Source organism: Macaca fascicularis, chromosome 6, assembly GCF_037993035.2.
Source record: "Macaca fascicularis isolate 582-1 chromosome 6, T2T-MFA8v1.1".
Classification (NCBI taxonomy): Eukaryota; Metazoa; Chordata; class Mammalia; order Primates; family Cercopithecidae; genus Macaca; species Macaca fascicularis.
In genome coordinates this window covers 158,040,290-158,054,909 of record NC_088380.1, presented here as the reverse complement: position 1 = coordinate 158,054,909, position 14,620 = coordinate 158,040,290, and the positions used below count along the sequence as shown (strand labels likewise).

Genomic DNA, 14,620 nt, shown 5'->3' with positions numbered 1-14,620 from the left:
TTAAGGAGGGCATGTGCAGTTTCCTCTAGAGAATATTCCCAGGCAGCTGGACATGGTGGCTCACACCTGTAATCCTAGCACTTTGGGAGGCCAAGACGAGAGGATCACTTGAGCCCAGGAATTTGGGACAATCCTGGGCAACATGGCAAAACCCTGTCTCTACAAAAATATACAAAAATTAGCCAAGCATGGTGGCACATGCCCACAGTCCCAGCTACTCAGGAGGCTGAGGTGGGAGGATCACCTGAGCCCCGGAGGTCCAGGCTGCAGTGAACCACGATTGCACCACTGCACTCCAGCCTGGGCAACAGGGCGAGACTTTGTCTCAAAAAAAAAAAAAAAAAAAAAGAGAGAGAGAGTATTTCTAGGTAATGTTCTGTGCTCCTCCTACTCTTACCATCCAAGCTCCTTAAGGATCTTTATCTGAACTTCACTGAACAGAGAAAGCACTGGCCGACCATGATTTACATGAATTGACTCTTGGTAAAGAAAGTGGTAAAGTGAATCTTTTGATGCCTCTCCCAAGGCAGCCCAAATCCCAAACCACAGCTCTCCTGGGAAAATAGGCAGGGATGGCTTCTTGCTAAATAGTGTTACTCAGATTCAATTCTCCTTTCAAAGGACTTGCCCTTTTATTTAATTCAACACAATCCAATCCAATCAATGTAGCAATTCAGTTCCCTGGCAAGGAGACCCACACCAGCACTGGGGCAGTAAAGCTCAACCTTGAGTGTGAAGATTCCTCTGACTCTGTCCTCAGTCCTGATTCAGTGGATGGGGAAGAGAGAGAGAATTCCAGAGAAACTGCACTTTAACCAATCCCTGATGCTTCTGAAGCAAATGAGCTCGCCCATACCTTGAGAAATACTCCAATAGAACTCCAAGGACTCAACAATTTTAGGTGTTCTCATTCTTCAAGTATATTCCAAGAGGAGCCTGCCAAAATCAACCTTTCTTTTTAGGCTGGGGTGCAGTAGTACAATCTTAGTCCCTGCAACCTCCGCCTCCTGGGTTCAAGAGATTCTCATGCCTCAGCCTCCCGAGTAGCTGGGATTACAGGCGCATGCCACCATGCCTGGCTAATTTTTGTATTTTTGGTAGAGACAGGGTTTTGCCATGTTGGCCAGGCTGGTCTTGAACTCCTAACCTCTAGTGATCCACTTGCCTCAGCCTCCCAAAGGGCTGGGATTACAAGCATGAGCCACCGTGCCTGGCCAAAACCAACCTTTCTATCCAGAGTCCAGAAAACCCAGGAAACCTTAATCAACACAGCTTTATTTCCCATCTCCAGAACTGAAGCTGGGGCTTTACAGAGTGTCCCAAAGAGTAAATTATTCTAATTAAATTTAATATAACCAACCTTAATTAGTGACCTATGTATTGGTTAAAAATTGCACTCTGCTGCAAGTAACAAAATCTCAACAGCACTGGCTAAAACAAATTTCAAAAAATTTTTGTAAGTTGATATATAATAGTTGTACATATCCGGGGTATACATGTGATACATGTGCTATTTCATACATGTACACAATGTGCAATGATCAAATCAGGGTAAGTGGGATATTCATCCCCTCAAACATCTATCTTTTCTTTGTGTTGGGAACATTACAATTCTCTTCCAGCTATTTTGAAAAATATAATTAATTATTGTTAACTATAATTTCCCTACTGGCTTAAACTAATTTGTTGTTTATTATGTGAAAAGGTTTGGAAGTAGTTGATCAAGGCTGGTATTGGGGCACCATAAGTTAATCAGAGATCAAGACTCCTTCCTTATTTTGGCACTGGGTAATAAGATGGCTGCCAGGATTCAGCCATCCGGTCTGTATTCCAGGCAGGAAAAGGGGGAGCACAAAACAGGGGAGCCCTGCTTCCAGCTGAGTCATCCTCCCATTAAAAGTTTTCCTGGAAGCCTCAACCCATAATTTCCCCTTCCATATCCCCAGCCACCCCTAGGTGCAAGGAAAGCTGCGTAAGTAGCCTGTTAGCCCAGTACTTTGCCGGCCCAAAGAATGATCAGGATTCTGTAATTACGGAAGAGAGAAGAATGGAAGTTGAGTAAGGCAACTGGCAATCTCTCAGTGGGATGGGATGGGGTGAGGATGGAGGAGACAGAGCTGTATAGCCCTTCATTCATTAGGGAGTAAACCCAGAGCACAGAAACAAGTACAACTCAGAGGAAAACTGCCACGTGTGCTCATAGAGCCACAGAACAAGTGCTGCCAGGCTCTTGGAAGGAGAGAGCATTGGAGCCGCTCCTCGATGTATGGATAGAACTATAACCCACAGAGGTGGATTGTGAAGAAAGTCACTCTGGGCAGAGGATATGTGCTTGGGGAATATTTGGGCCCAATCAGAAGAACCTACACAGAAAAAGCTTTAGAGCTAGAAAGACCTTTAATAATTGTGCATATTTTGGGCATACATGTGATATATCATACATGTACACAATGTGTAATGATCAAATCAGGGTAATTGGGACCACCGAGCCGACCACTCAGTGACCACTGAGCCGAGAGGTTCTTCACCTGGGATCCAAGCACAGCCCCACTGCATGGGCTGCGTGGGTTCCCTGAACTGCCTGAAATTCTATGCAAAATTTTTTACATATGGGTATATTATATTTTTCTCATGAAAGATGCTGAGAATAATCCTCGTATTATTTCCAATATGCCCCCCCAAGAGCCCACACCACCAACTTTTTTTCTTTTATACACAACATGAATCCCTCATTGCCTAACTCACCAGCCTCCGTGCCCCAACCCAACTTGACTCATGCTGTTCTTCCCTCTTATAATCACTCCTCCTTCCTTCTCCCCTCCCCCAAGATATGAAAAGATGGGTAGTGATTTCCCCATCACTGAAAGTATTAAGCATAGGCTGCATAAGCACCTAGAAAGGAAATTATAACAAGAGATTTATATTAGTCAGTGTTCTTAATTGCAAGCAGTAGAAGCCAAGCATCAAATTCCAATCCAACCTGATATTCTAGAATTCCTTTTGGTATGAATATCCTTTGGCTGTAGCATTCCCCCATGAAGTCCTCCTTGACTATCCCCACCCACCTTGGTATCTTGTCTCCCTTTAATGCCAATACCTCCTGCACATGACTTGGTATTAGCTTTATAAAACCTATTTCGTATTGTTTCCCATTTTTTCTTATGTATAGATCAAATGTCAAACGAAAGCACCCCAGATTATAACTCATTCAAGAACAAGAACTGAGTCTTCTCTTGCACCTTGACTATGCCTTGGCCATAGGGTGACCAACCATCCCAACATGCCTGGGACTGAAGAGTCTCTGAAGACATGGGACTTCCCGGGCTAAGAGTAGGAAAATCCTAGGCAAATCAGAATGAGTCACCCAACTTGTCCAAGAAGTAGTAACTGCTTGTTAATTGCTAACTATGGTAGACATTATGCTATTTGCCAATATTTCTGATTCTCCTCTCCTTCTGCACACACATTGCACTTTCCCATCCTCTTAAAGTTGGGCATGATTGTGTGACTTGCTTTGGCCAATGAAATGTGAGTGGACCTAATGTGTGTCCCCTCCAAGTGGAAGCAGTTAAGGCCCTATGCACTATTCTCTGTACACTCCCTTTTCTTTGCGCAGCATATCCTAAAGCCATCATGTTGAGAAGACTGTGTTGTACGATGATGTGGAACTTCTCTATGAAGCAGAGCCCTCTGCCTGCCCATTCTGGGCATGTAGTGTGAGCAAAAACTTAGCTTCTCTTGTGCTAAGTCACTGAGATTTTTGACTGGTATGCCAACCATCAAAAATCTCATTGGCAACTTTGTCAGACTCATGCTACTCAAGTTTCTCAGGCATGAACTTCAAAACACATAACCAAAAATCCAGCAGTGGGAAAATGTGAAATCTGAACCTGCTCTCCCAGGAGGCTTAAAGAGGCTGGAGGCAAGACGTCTTGAGAGCAGAGGCTCCAGGGAAAGGACTTGCCTCCTAGTTCCCACCCACCACTCCAAGCTCTTCATTTTATTTTCTTCTACTTTATTTATTTTTAGAGACAGTGTCTTGCTCTGTCACCCAGGCTGGAGTGCAGTGGCATGATCGTAGCTCACTGTAATGACAAACTCCTGGGCTCAAACAATCCTTCTGCCTCTGCCTCCTGAGTAGCTGGGACAACAGGCTCGCGCTACCATGCCCAGCTAATTAAAAAAAAAATTTCTTTTTTACAAGGTCTCATTGTGTTGTCCAGGCTGGTCTCAAACTCCTTGCCTCAAATGTTCCGCCTGCCTAGGCCTCTCAAAATGCTGGGATTACAAGTGTGAGCCACCACGCCTGGCCCCAGGTTACTAATTTCAATTGTTGACATTAAAATTTGGGGTCAATTTTGGAGAGTTCGACTCTTCAACATATGGACGAGAAACTCTCAGAAAGGAGAAATGACTGGTTCAGGATCACTTTACAGGTTTGGATCTCATGCTCACAGTTCAGCCATCTTTGCCCTTTATGTTGCTTTCCTACCCAATTAATCACAGTCATTGTCCATTTCTTTAGGATTTCACGGAACTGCCCATGGCTTGATGATGAAAAACTAATGATAGTTTCATGCATGGGTTTAAAAACATATTAAAAGTGAAGTTTTTCATATTAAAATAGTATTTTTTATTATAACAGTAATAAGTGCATACTCTTTTTTTTTTTTTTTTTTTTTTTTTTTTGAGATGCTCTGTTGCCCAGGCTGGAGTGCAGTGGCGCTATCTTGGCACTGCAAGCTCCGCCTCCCAGGTTATTGCCATTTTCCTGCCTCAGCCTCCCGAGTAGCTGGGACTGCAAGCACCCGGCCACCATGCCCAGGCAAATTTTCTGTATTTTTAGTAGGAAAGGGGTTTCACCGTGTTAACCAGGATGGTCTCCATCTCCTGACCTCATGATCCACCTGCCTCGACCTCCCAAAGTGCTGGGATTACAGGCGTCCTGAGCCACTGCGCCTGGCCCTCATTTTTTAATACAAGGAAATGAAGCCAGTCTCAATGGTTCATGCATGTAATCCCAGCACTTTGGGAGGCTGAGGTGGGAGAATTGCTTGAGGCTAGGAGTTCAAGACCAGCCTGGGCAATATAGTGATACCCTCTATAAATTTTGTTTGTTTGTTTGTTTGTTTGTTTGAGACGGAATCTCCCTCTGTTGCCCAGGCTGGAGTACAGTGGCATGATCTCAGCTCACTGCAACCTCTGCCTCCCGGGTTCAAGTGATTCTCTTGCCTCAGCCTCCCTAGTAGCTGGGATCCCAGGCATGTACCACCAGGCTTGGCTAATTTTTGTATTTTTAGTACAGACAGCGTTTCACCATGTTGGCCAGGCTAGTCTTGAACTTCTGACCTCAGGTGATCCACCTGCCTCAGCCTCCCAAGGTGCTGGGATTACAGGCATGAGCCACTGAGCCTGGCCTACAAAAACGTTTTTGGTTTTTTTTGTTTTGTTTTTTTGAGAGGGAGTCTCGTTCTGTTGCCCAGGCTAGAGTGCAATGGCACAATCTAGGCTCACTGCAACCTCCGCCTCCCAGGTTCAAGCAATTATCCTGTCTCAGCCTCCCGAGTAGCTGAAACTACAGGTGCCTGCCACCACACCCGGCTAATTTTTGTATTTTTAGTAGAGACAGGGTTTCACCAGATTGGTCAGGCTGGTCTCGAACTCCTGACCTCAGGTGATCCATCCACCTCGGCCTCCCAAGGTACTGGGATTACAGGCATGAGCCACTGTGCCTGGCCTACACATTTTGTTTTTTTTTTAATTAGCCGGGCTTGGTGGCATGCACTTGTGGTCCCAGCTACTCGGGAGGCTGAGGTGGGAGGATCACTTAAGCCTGGAAGATTGAGGCTGCAGTGAGCCATGATCACTCCACCGTGCTCCAGCCTGGGCGATATTGCAAGATTCTGTCTCAAAAAACAAACAAACAAACAAAAAACAGTTTTAAAATTTCAAAATCTCACCAATACAGTGGTAGTCACTCAATACTTCTTTTTAATGAAAATGAATTTGTTACGTTTTGTAACACAAAAAAATTCATCTTCGGTATTTTTGCTGGTTATGTGGCATCCTATTTTTATGGATATAGCATAAGATATTTAACCAAGCTTCTTTTCTTGGCTGTTTAGGTTGCTTTGTGTTCTTTGTTTTTAATCACAAGCACTGCTCCAATAAACATTGTGAATTTAGGTATAATTTAAGTATACCCTGTTTCTTCAGGACCTGTGGAGCACGTCTTATGGCAGGGGTTCTCAAATGTAGCCCGGGCCAGACATGCCTGGAGTGCTCATGAAGCTATAGATTCCTAAGCCCCATCCCCAGACTTTAGGCCAGGGGTTGGGCCTGAGAATTTGCATTTCCAACAAAGGCAGCTGGTAGTGCTGACACTGCTGATTTGGGAATCACACTTTGTGAGCCGCCATTCTCTATTATACCTGCTTTTGAGAACCTAATATCACATTTCCTTAGTTTCCTTTCTCACACACTTTTGCAATTGGTTTTGTACTCTATGGAGGGAGCAATTTTTTTGAGGTCTCATATTCTTTCCCCATTCATGAGTCTAAGCACTTTTCGCAGCACACCTTTCCAAGAGTTTTGGCCCTGACTCTAATATTCCAATATACACACAAATAGGCATACACACTGGTTTTCAAAATTAGTTATCTTTTTCCTGCATTGCCCTTCCAGAAACCTCAGCTAATAACAAAGTGAAGATAAACAAAAGCTCCTTTTCCTAGACACTGACATTTTATGTCTCATAGTCTCACCATACCTGGCCTGCCTCAAGAGGTTGTTGTGATGAATAACATCCATCCAAGATGCATATTACAGATGCTTGTGAGGTGGAAAAAAACTATCAGCCCAGAAGTAAGGAGGCATTAAAATTAAACTTAGTATTATTGGCCTGGCATGGGATCCTAGGACTTTGGGAGGCCAAAGCGGGCGGATTACCTGAGGTCAGGAGTTTGAGATCAGCCTGGTCAAAATGGTGAAACCCTGTCTCTACTAAAAATACAAAAATTAGTTGGGTGTTGTGGTGTTTGCCTGTAATTCCAGCTACTTGGGAGGCTGAGGCAGGAGAATCACTTGAACCTGTGAGGCAGAGGTTGCAGTGAGCCAAGATTGTGTCACTGCACTCTAGCCTGGGCAACAGAGCGAGACTCTGTCTCAAAAATAAATAAATAAATAAATAAATAAATAAATAAATAAATAAAATAAACTTATTATTATTTATTTGTAGGCCATTGAGTCAAAGCTTAGGTTCTGGAGTTAGAACTGTATTCTGTGCAGTGGCTCAAGCCTGTAATCCCGACGCTTTGGGAGGCCAGGGTGGGAGGATCGCTTGAGGGCAGTCGTTCAAAATCAGACTGGAAAAAAGAAAAGAAATTAGTTGGGTATGATGGTGTGCCTCTGTAGTCCCAGCTACTCAGGAGGCTTAGCTGGGAGGCTCGCTTGAGCCCAGGAGTTTGAGGCTGCGGTGAGCTATGATAGCGCCAGAAAAAAAAAAAAAAAAAGGAACTGGATTATCTCTGGGCTGTGGTAACTTACTAGCCATGTGACCTTAGGCAAATCATTTTGCATCTCTGAACACCATTTTCCTCACCTGTAAAATGGAGGAAGTAATACCTTTGTTGCACGGATATGGCAAGAAATATAAATAAAATGTATAAAACAACTGGGACAAAAACAGCCCTCAATAAATGATAGCTGTTAGTTTATCAAATAATTGTTTCAATTATTTTTTCCCATGGCCCTTTCTTAGCTGAGGGTTTGGAAAAGCATCTGTTGCTCCTCAAGGTTTTTGTTTCTGCCCTGACCAGAGCTTCCTATTATTTAGAAAGATTCTGGTCACCTGCCTCTAGGGTGGCCGCGCCGCTGGCCCTGCAGGCTACGCGGAGGCCCCGCTCTTCGGGTATTTACGGCGCGCGGCCGCCCCAGCTCAGGCTCAATACAGCGCTTCCAGGTTCAGTTTCAGGGTCTCGCCGGCAGCCGCAGCCGGCGGGCGCGGAGCGGGCAGCGGGGCCCGGACCGCAGGCTCCTCTGGGGGCCCCGGAGTTGGGAAGCGGCGTCCGGGAGCCCCCGGAGGAGGATGGGCTGCAGACATAGCAGGCTGAGCAGCTGCAAACCCCCGAAAAAGGTAAAGGGCGCCGGCGGAGAAGTTTGCTTTCCGAGGAGAGGGGAGTGCGGAATCGCTCTGCCTAGGGGACTCGGCGCCCCGGGTTCTCTCTGGTCGGCCCGGGGTACCGGACTGAGAACCTGGAGAGGCCGGCTCAGAGACGAGGGAGGCTCTGCTGGGAGGCGCCCTTTACCCCGACCGGAGCCGCACCAAGCAGCCGAGTTTACAAACACGGCACCCGGGCCAGGCAACGGCAGCTGATTCCCGCTGCCTCGGGTGGGGAGATGTCGTGTGTCTGTGGCAGGTGCCCTCTGCTTTCGGTCTGGGGCTGTTCGCTGTGTGGCCATGGACAAGTGACTTGACCTCTCTGGGCCTTCGGCTTCCTTCCCGCGGGGTTAGAGGCTGATAATCTCAGGGCTGCTCGAAGAGTGTGCCACAGACTCGCAGTATCGGCATCACTTGGGACCTGTTACAAATGCAGAATCTCAGGCTCTGGCCCAGTCTTGCCAGGAGAGAAGCTGCGTTTTAACAATATGCCCAGGTGATGACGCTTTAAAGTTTGAGGCGCTGGTCTTAGGGCTCTTGCAGGCCCCGGAGCTGGTGAGTGTGGGCTGCCCTTGGGGTAACTGGGAGGGGCCAAAGAGGGAGGAGATCTACTGCCTTCTGTGGCCCTCTCCTCCCTTCCTGTCCTTCCCCCAAGGGGCCTTGGAGCTGGGTTAGGGCCCAGGGGACAATTCTCAGGTTTCTTGTAGTGAGACCAGCTGCCCCTTGGGGTCTGCCAAGCCCAGAAGGTCGGAACCTGGAGCTAGAAGGATAGCCTCCTGGGGAGACACTGTGAAGCAGAGGGGAAGGAGGACCCTCAAATTCTGGCCCCTTTTCCTACCACTGCCTGCCCCCTAGCCGGGTGGGATTAGATAATCCCATAAGCATTATTATCATTCCCCCTTGAGACCCAGAGAGGTCCCAAACTGTGACAATATTTAATAGTTTTGCAGTGAACTTTAGTCCTCCCTCTGCTCCTGCTTTGCTTGTGCCCTGAGTACAGGTTTTTCTGCCTAACAGTACTGTCCTAGCCTGGAGGATTCTACTCCCTGCTCTGTCTGATACCTCCTGGCTTTCCTTGCTCTCCCTTTATTACCAGATCGAAAATCCTCACCAACCCCCGACCTAGAAACCCTCATGTCTTTCCTCACTCCAACAGGGAAACTGAGGCTTGGCTCTATCAGTAGAAGGAAGGGGCTGGCTGACAGGGATAACAGGGTGGAGAGACCTGAGCCTCAGCTGAGACTTGTAACTGAGCAAGTGGTAGGCAGACGTTAGTCCTGGGTGTAAGTCCTAGTGGTGCCACAAACATACTGGGTGACCCCAAGCAAGCCCTTGTGGCTCCCTGGGTCTCAGTTTCTCCCTGTATGGGAAGTGATGAGCAGGATGATCCCTAAGCATCTGAGAGTCTGTGTTCTCTGCACCTGTGTCAACCTTGTACCTTGCAAAGTGGACCAAGGGTGAATTCCGTCTACCCAGAGGTAGAGGAAGCAGGGAAGAGCTTGACCCTTCCACAAGCTGGAAGAGGAGGTCACAGTAAGCACAGCTTCTTTGGCTCCTGCTTCTTCTGAGAGACTTACCAGCTGTTCCTGCCTGTCCCTGGCACAGCCAAAGCTCTGAAGGGCAAGTAAAGCTGGCACAGCCTGTCTGAGTTTGAAAGGGCCTTTAGGTACCACCTGGGCTGATGCATCCACTATACAGATAGGAGGTTAAGGCCTAGAAAAGGGAAGGGACATGACTGAGGTCACAGAGCAACGCAGAGCAGAACGCAGGTATCTAGTCCCCTGGCCCCGTGTTCTTTGTCTCCACCTCATCCCGCTGTGCTTCCAGTGGCTTCTTGATGACTTTAGCATCAAATCTTTTACTTTTGTTGCCTCAGAACAGCCTGGCATGCATTCTTGGCCCCAGCCATGCCAGGCCCCTGCCCCTATATGGCAAGATTTATGGGCTGGTTTTGTTTAAAGTTGCCATCCCTGTAGGCTGTGCTCCTGCCCAGTTTCTCACCCAGGTGCTAACCCCTTGGAAGGCATGAGCTCCCAAGTTCATCCCCAACAGGCTGTCAGCCCCCTGGGAGAGAGGGGGACTCCAGGGATGGGATGGACGAAAATGAGCTCAGGCTACAGAGGAGTTAGGTTCTGATAATCATGACTCACCCTGCATGTTTGCAGAATGCTTTCACATCCTGCCCAGTCTCACAGAAGCCCTGAAAGCTAGGCTGAGCTGCAGAATCTTTCCCACTTTACCGAGGAAACTGAGGCTCAGTGAGGAATGATGGGTCCAAAGTCACACAGCCAGTTGGTGGCAAAGCTGTGCAGTTGAGCCTGGCTTTCTGCACTCCCCATCTGGTGCTCATTGCCTTATGCAGACCGCGGAACAGGTGCTAAGTAGATATTTGAGTGAATGAGGGACAAATAAGAGCCATGCTAGGGGTTGGCCCAGGGAGCAGCAGGAGCATCACATTCAGCCTTGAGAGATGCAGGAAGGGTTTTTGGAGGGAGGGTGGTTTGGAAAGTATGGCAGGAATTACCCACTCATAGCCAAGGCCTAAGCAAAGGCCAAGCCACTGAAAGCACAGCGTGAGGGGGTTCTTTGTGGAGAATGGAGGTGGCAGGCAGCAAGGAATGAGGCTGGTGCTTTTAGCAAGGATTGTCCTGGCTAGGGACAGGAGCTTGACTGTGATGCCTTCTCATGTCCCTCCAGGTTCAAGGATCTGGGGGTCTGCTGAGTTCTGTGGTCTATGGTGCCTGTTGGGCTTGGCTGACTAGATGTTCTAGACCACCCTGAGAGGCCTGGCCTGGGACTAGGTCACTGCCTTATTGGGACAAGTTGAAATGCTGGGAATGAATAAATGGGGTTCCCAGCAGACTGAGAGTGGGTGCTGAGGAACCATCTGGATCATGTGGTCCTGCCTAAACCCTTCTTCTTGGCAAAGACCATGGCTAATGTGGTCACATGCCCCAGGAGGACTCAGGAGAAGGCCAGGCAGAATGGGTAGCGGTCAAGGAAACAAGCCTTCTGGGGGCTTGCCGGCCATGGTGGTAAGGAGAGGCCTTCCTATCCCCAACAGGGTACCAGCCTCCCTTGGGCAATAGGGTAGAACGGGGGCGGGGAGGGGCCAGGGGAGCGGTTCAGGAGGCACCTCGCGGCTGACTGCCTTTGTGTGACTCTGCAGAGTACCAGGAATGATGTTTGAACTCTCCAGTCCCAAAGGCTGTGGCTACGGCTCCATAGTTCCAAGCAGGGCCTCTGAGAAGGGGCTCAGCACAGCTGCCAAAGCTGGGCCTCAGGTGACAGGTACTCGGTGGATCAGTCATTCAGCAGCCCTTCATGAGCACGTCCATGTAGCAAGCCAGGTGACAGAAGTGAATGGTATGGAAGAGGCTGGTGCAGGCATGGGTAATTCTGAAATCAACCAGTAGACACCAAGGGCCTGGCCTTTAAAATTGAGTTCACCTATTCGTTTACTAACTTGGCAAACATTTGTGGGTCGACCACACTGGGCTGTGGGTTGGATGCTGGTTCAATCGTGACTACATGCATGGAAGATCCACTAAGTGAATTAAGAGTGGCCTGGCTTCTCCATGCCTCAGTTTCCTCATCTGTAAGACAGGCGTGGTATTAGCTCCTGTGCCATAGGGTTGTTCTAAAGGTTAGATGAAAGACTGTATGTGACAGAGTCCCTAATACCCTGACTAGCAGGAAGGATGCCTCTGAAAGAGATAAGGAGGCATAGGCTTAATGTTATGTTTTAAGGACATCACTGCCTAGAGTGTACCCAAGGCAAGTACCTTGGGACGTGGGAGGTAAAGGATATCAGTGTCCTTGGAAGGCTGATGTGGGCAGGGTGGGAGGATGCAGCCTAACGTCTGGCCTCTGCCTTCAAATCTCTGAAGTCTTATCAAGGGGCATGGAAAGCAGCTTTGTTCTTGTTGTTCCAGAAGGCAGCCCTGTGGCCAGTGGGTGAGGCTAAAGCCAGCAGGTTTCTACTCATGAGGAAGAAGTGGCCAAAAAAAGGCCTCAAAGGGTAGTGAGTTCCCATCACTGGAGGGTTCGAGCAGGGGTCAGGTGGCATTTTGGCAAGAATATTAGAGGGGATGCAAGCTTACAACTAGCAAATATTTACGATTCCATTAAAAAATGGAATTGTTTTGATTATTAGGTTTTGAGTCAAAATTTCAAAATTTGGGCAAGTATAAGAAATTTAAAAATCTTTTAATCTCACCATTAAGAGAGAGCCACTGTGTACATTTCAGTGTCATTCTTTGTACTATTTTTTCCTATGTATATTATAGATGTGAGTATGACTATCTGTATAAAGCTAAGAATATGTTTTATATGGTTATATTCCAGTTACTTAATATTCTTCCGGGGGCATTTTCGCATGTTAAGTAGTCCATGGAAACATGGACGTTTTAATGGCTACCTAATGTCCTGTGGCTGTTCCGTGGCTTATTTAACCGGTTTGGACACATGGTCTGCTCTCCTACCCTGGTAATCGATGAACATCCCTTGTGTTTTCCTCCTACCTGGGGCCAGTGTGGCTTTGGACTCAGAGGGGGTCAAGGAAGGCCTGTTAGAGAGACGGCATCTTGGCTGAGTTTTGAAGATGGGCGGGGGTTAGGCAGTTGTGGGGCAGGTGGGTTATACAGGAGGGCATCCTAGGCAGAAGGAATTTGGGAGCAGCCCTTGACCCCTGGTCAGGAGGAGTGGGCAGATCTGATCTTCTAGCATCGTTGGTAAGGGCAGGACAGTCGAGGAATGTGCAGGAAGGCTGCCTGTGCAGCACTCAGCGCCCTGCCCCAATCATCATGGAGATATTGGCATGTACATGGCCCCCAAGCCGGTGATTTTGCCCAACCTAGAAACGAATGCCCACCAATCTTCCTAGCTAAAGCCAGTACAGGCCTCCATGCACGGGGCACTCTGGAAGACCTGTGAGATTAAATACCAGATTTTTGTGTTTGGCAACCTAAAACACATTAGAATCATTCCCAATACTCTCTGCCTTTTGAGATACGACCTTTGGTGATATATTTTCTGCACATGTACATATTTTTCATTCTTTTCCTCTACTGAATTCACGGGTGGCTAATATAGGTCCCCTGAGAGCCTGACGAGTTCCTAGACCCCTAAGGACTCCCATTTTTGCTTCAGTTGGCTGTTAGGCTTGGGACCTATGCTTCATGTCAGCACTGTGTTTCTTTTTATCATAAAAAGGGCATAAAAGATGAAGTTTTAAATTAATTGCACAGAAGCAGGCTATATAAATCAAGACAGGGAAACTCTGGGTAGGAGGGGCTGCCCTGACATCTCAGGGTGCATAGATCAGCCAGTGAACAAGAGTCTGAGACCTGCCCGGAAAAGCAGCTCTAAGGGGTCTCAGTATGAAATTCATGAATGTTCATATTCAAAAAATAAACTTGAAGAGTGTAAGGACCCTCCCAGCGAAAGGAAGAGCCTCTCAGATGACCCTAGTTCTGGCTCTGACACCTCAGGGTGTGCTTGGGCTTCCATCTGCACAGCTGGCACTCTGTCCCCTGCATCCTCCACCCTCAGCAGTGTGAGCTGTCCCCAGTGACCAGGGGAGAGGGCCAGCCTGGGAGCCCCACTGCAGCAGGACTGGCAGTGGGGAGGGAGCTCCTGCTGCCCCACCTTGGCAGAGAGAAGGAGCAAGAGAAGATCCATCCATCTTCAGCAGATCTAAACCCATCCATTACCTGAAGACAGGCCATCCTATTTGTCTTGCCAGGTGAATCTTAATCCCTAAAAATAGTTTATCTTGTGTCACTTTATTTTCAAATCTGAACCTTCCAGAACATCTAGGCCAAACACTGTACTATACCTAAAACAGCCATCCACGTCCATGCATCCCCCCCAAGACAGGTGACATGCAGTCTGACCTACTTCCAGATTTCCTCCTCTCTCTGCAATGGAGTTTTTTTTTCACTGAGTGTACAATGACCTTTGTGGCCTTCCTCGCCATTTTCTACTGCTCCATGTGACCCTGCCCCTGTCCCTTCCTAGTGGGCTGGACATCAGAAAAGCTGTTACCTTTACTGGATTCAGCAGTGTCCCCTCCTACATTTATGTTCACTCAGAACCTGTAAATGTGACATTATTTGAAATAAGGTCTTTGCAGAGGCAATCAAGTTAAAATGAAGTCACACTGGACAGGCCCTAATCCAGTGACTAGTGTCCCAACAAGAAGAGGGAAATTGGGACACAGACACACAGGGAGAAGAGCAGGGAGTGGAGTGACGCATCTTCCAAGCCGGAGAACTGAGGATTGCCAGCACCCACCAGGAGCTGCGAGAGAGGGAGGGAACAGATCCTCCCTCAGAGCCTCCAGAAGAGACAGCTCGGCTGACACCTTGAATCTGGACTTCTAACTTCCAGAACCGTGAGAGAATACATTTCTGTTGTTTTCAGCCACCAAGTGTGTGGTAATTTGTTACAGCAGCTTTA

General features: G+C 47.8%; 1 protein-coding gene across 4 annotated transcripts in view; it reads left to right on the top strand.

Annotated features, from left to right (window-relative positions):
• Positions 1-7,970: 7,970 nt before the first annotated feature.
• Positions 7,971-14,620, top strand: part of CCDC69 (coiled-coil domain containing 69) — a 43,054-nt gene continuing 36,404 nt past the window's right edge. For all 4 annotated transcript variants that reach the window (XM_073994618.1, XM_005558302.5, XM_073994617.1 and 1 more), the window contains exon 1: positions 7,971-8,134. Coding sequence is in view for 2 of the 4 variants with exons in the window: in XM_005558302.5 (XP_005558359.3) it covers positions 8,087-8,134 (48 nt within the window). In the remaining 2 variants the exon portion in view is untranslated. The remainder of the gene's footprint in view (positions 8,135-14,620) is intronic.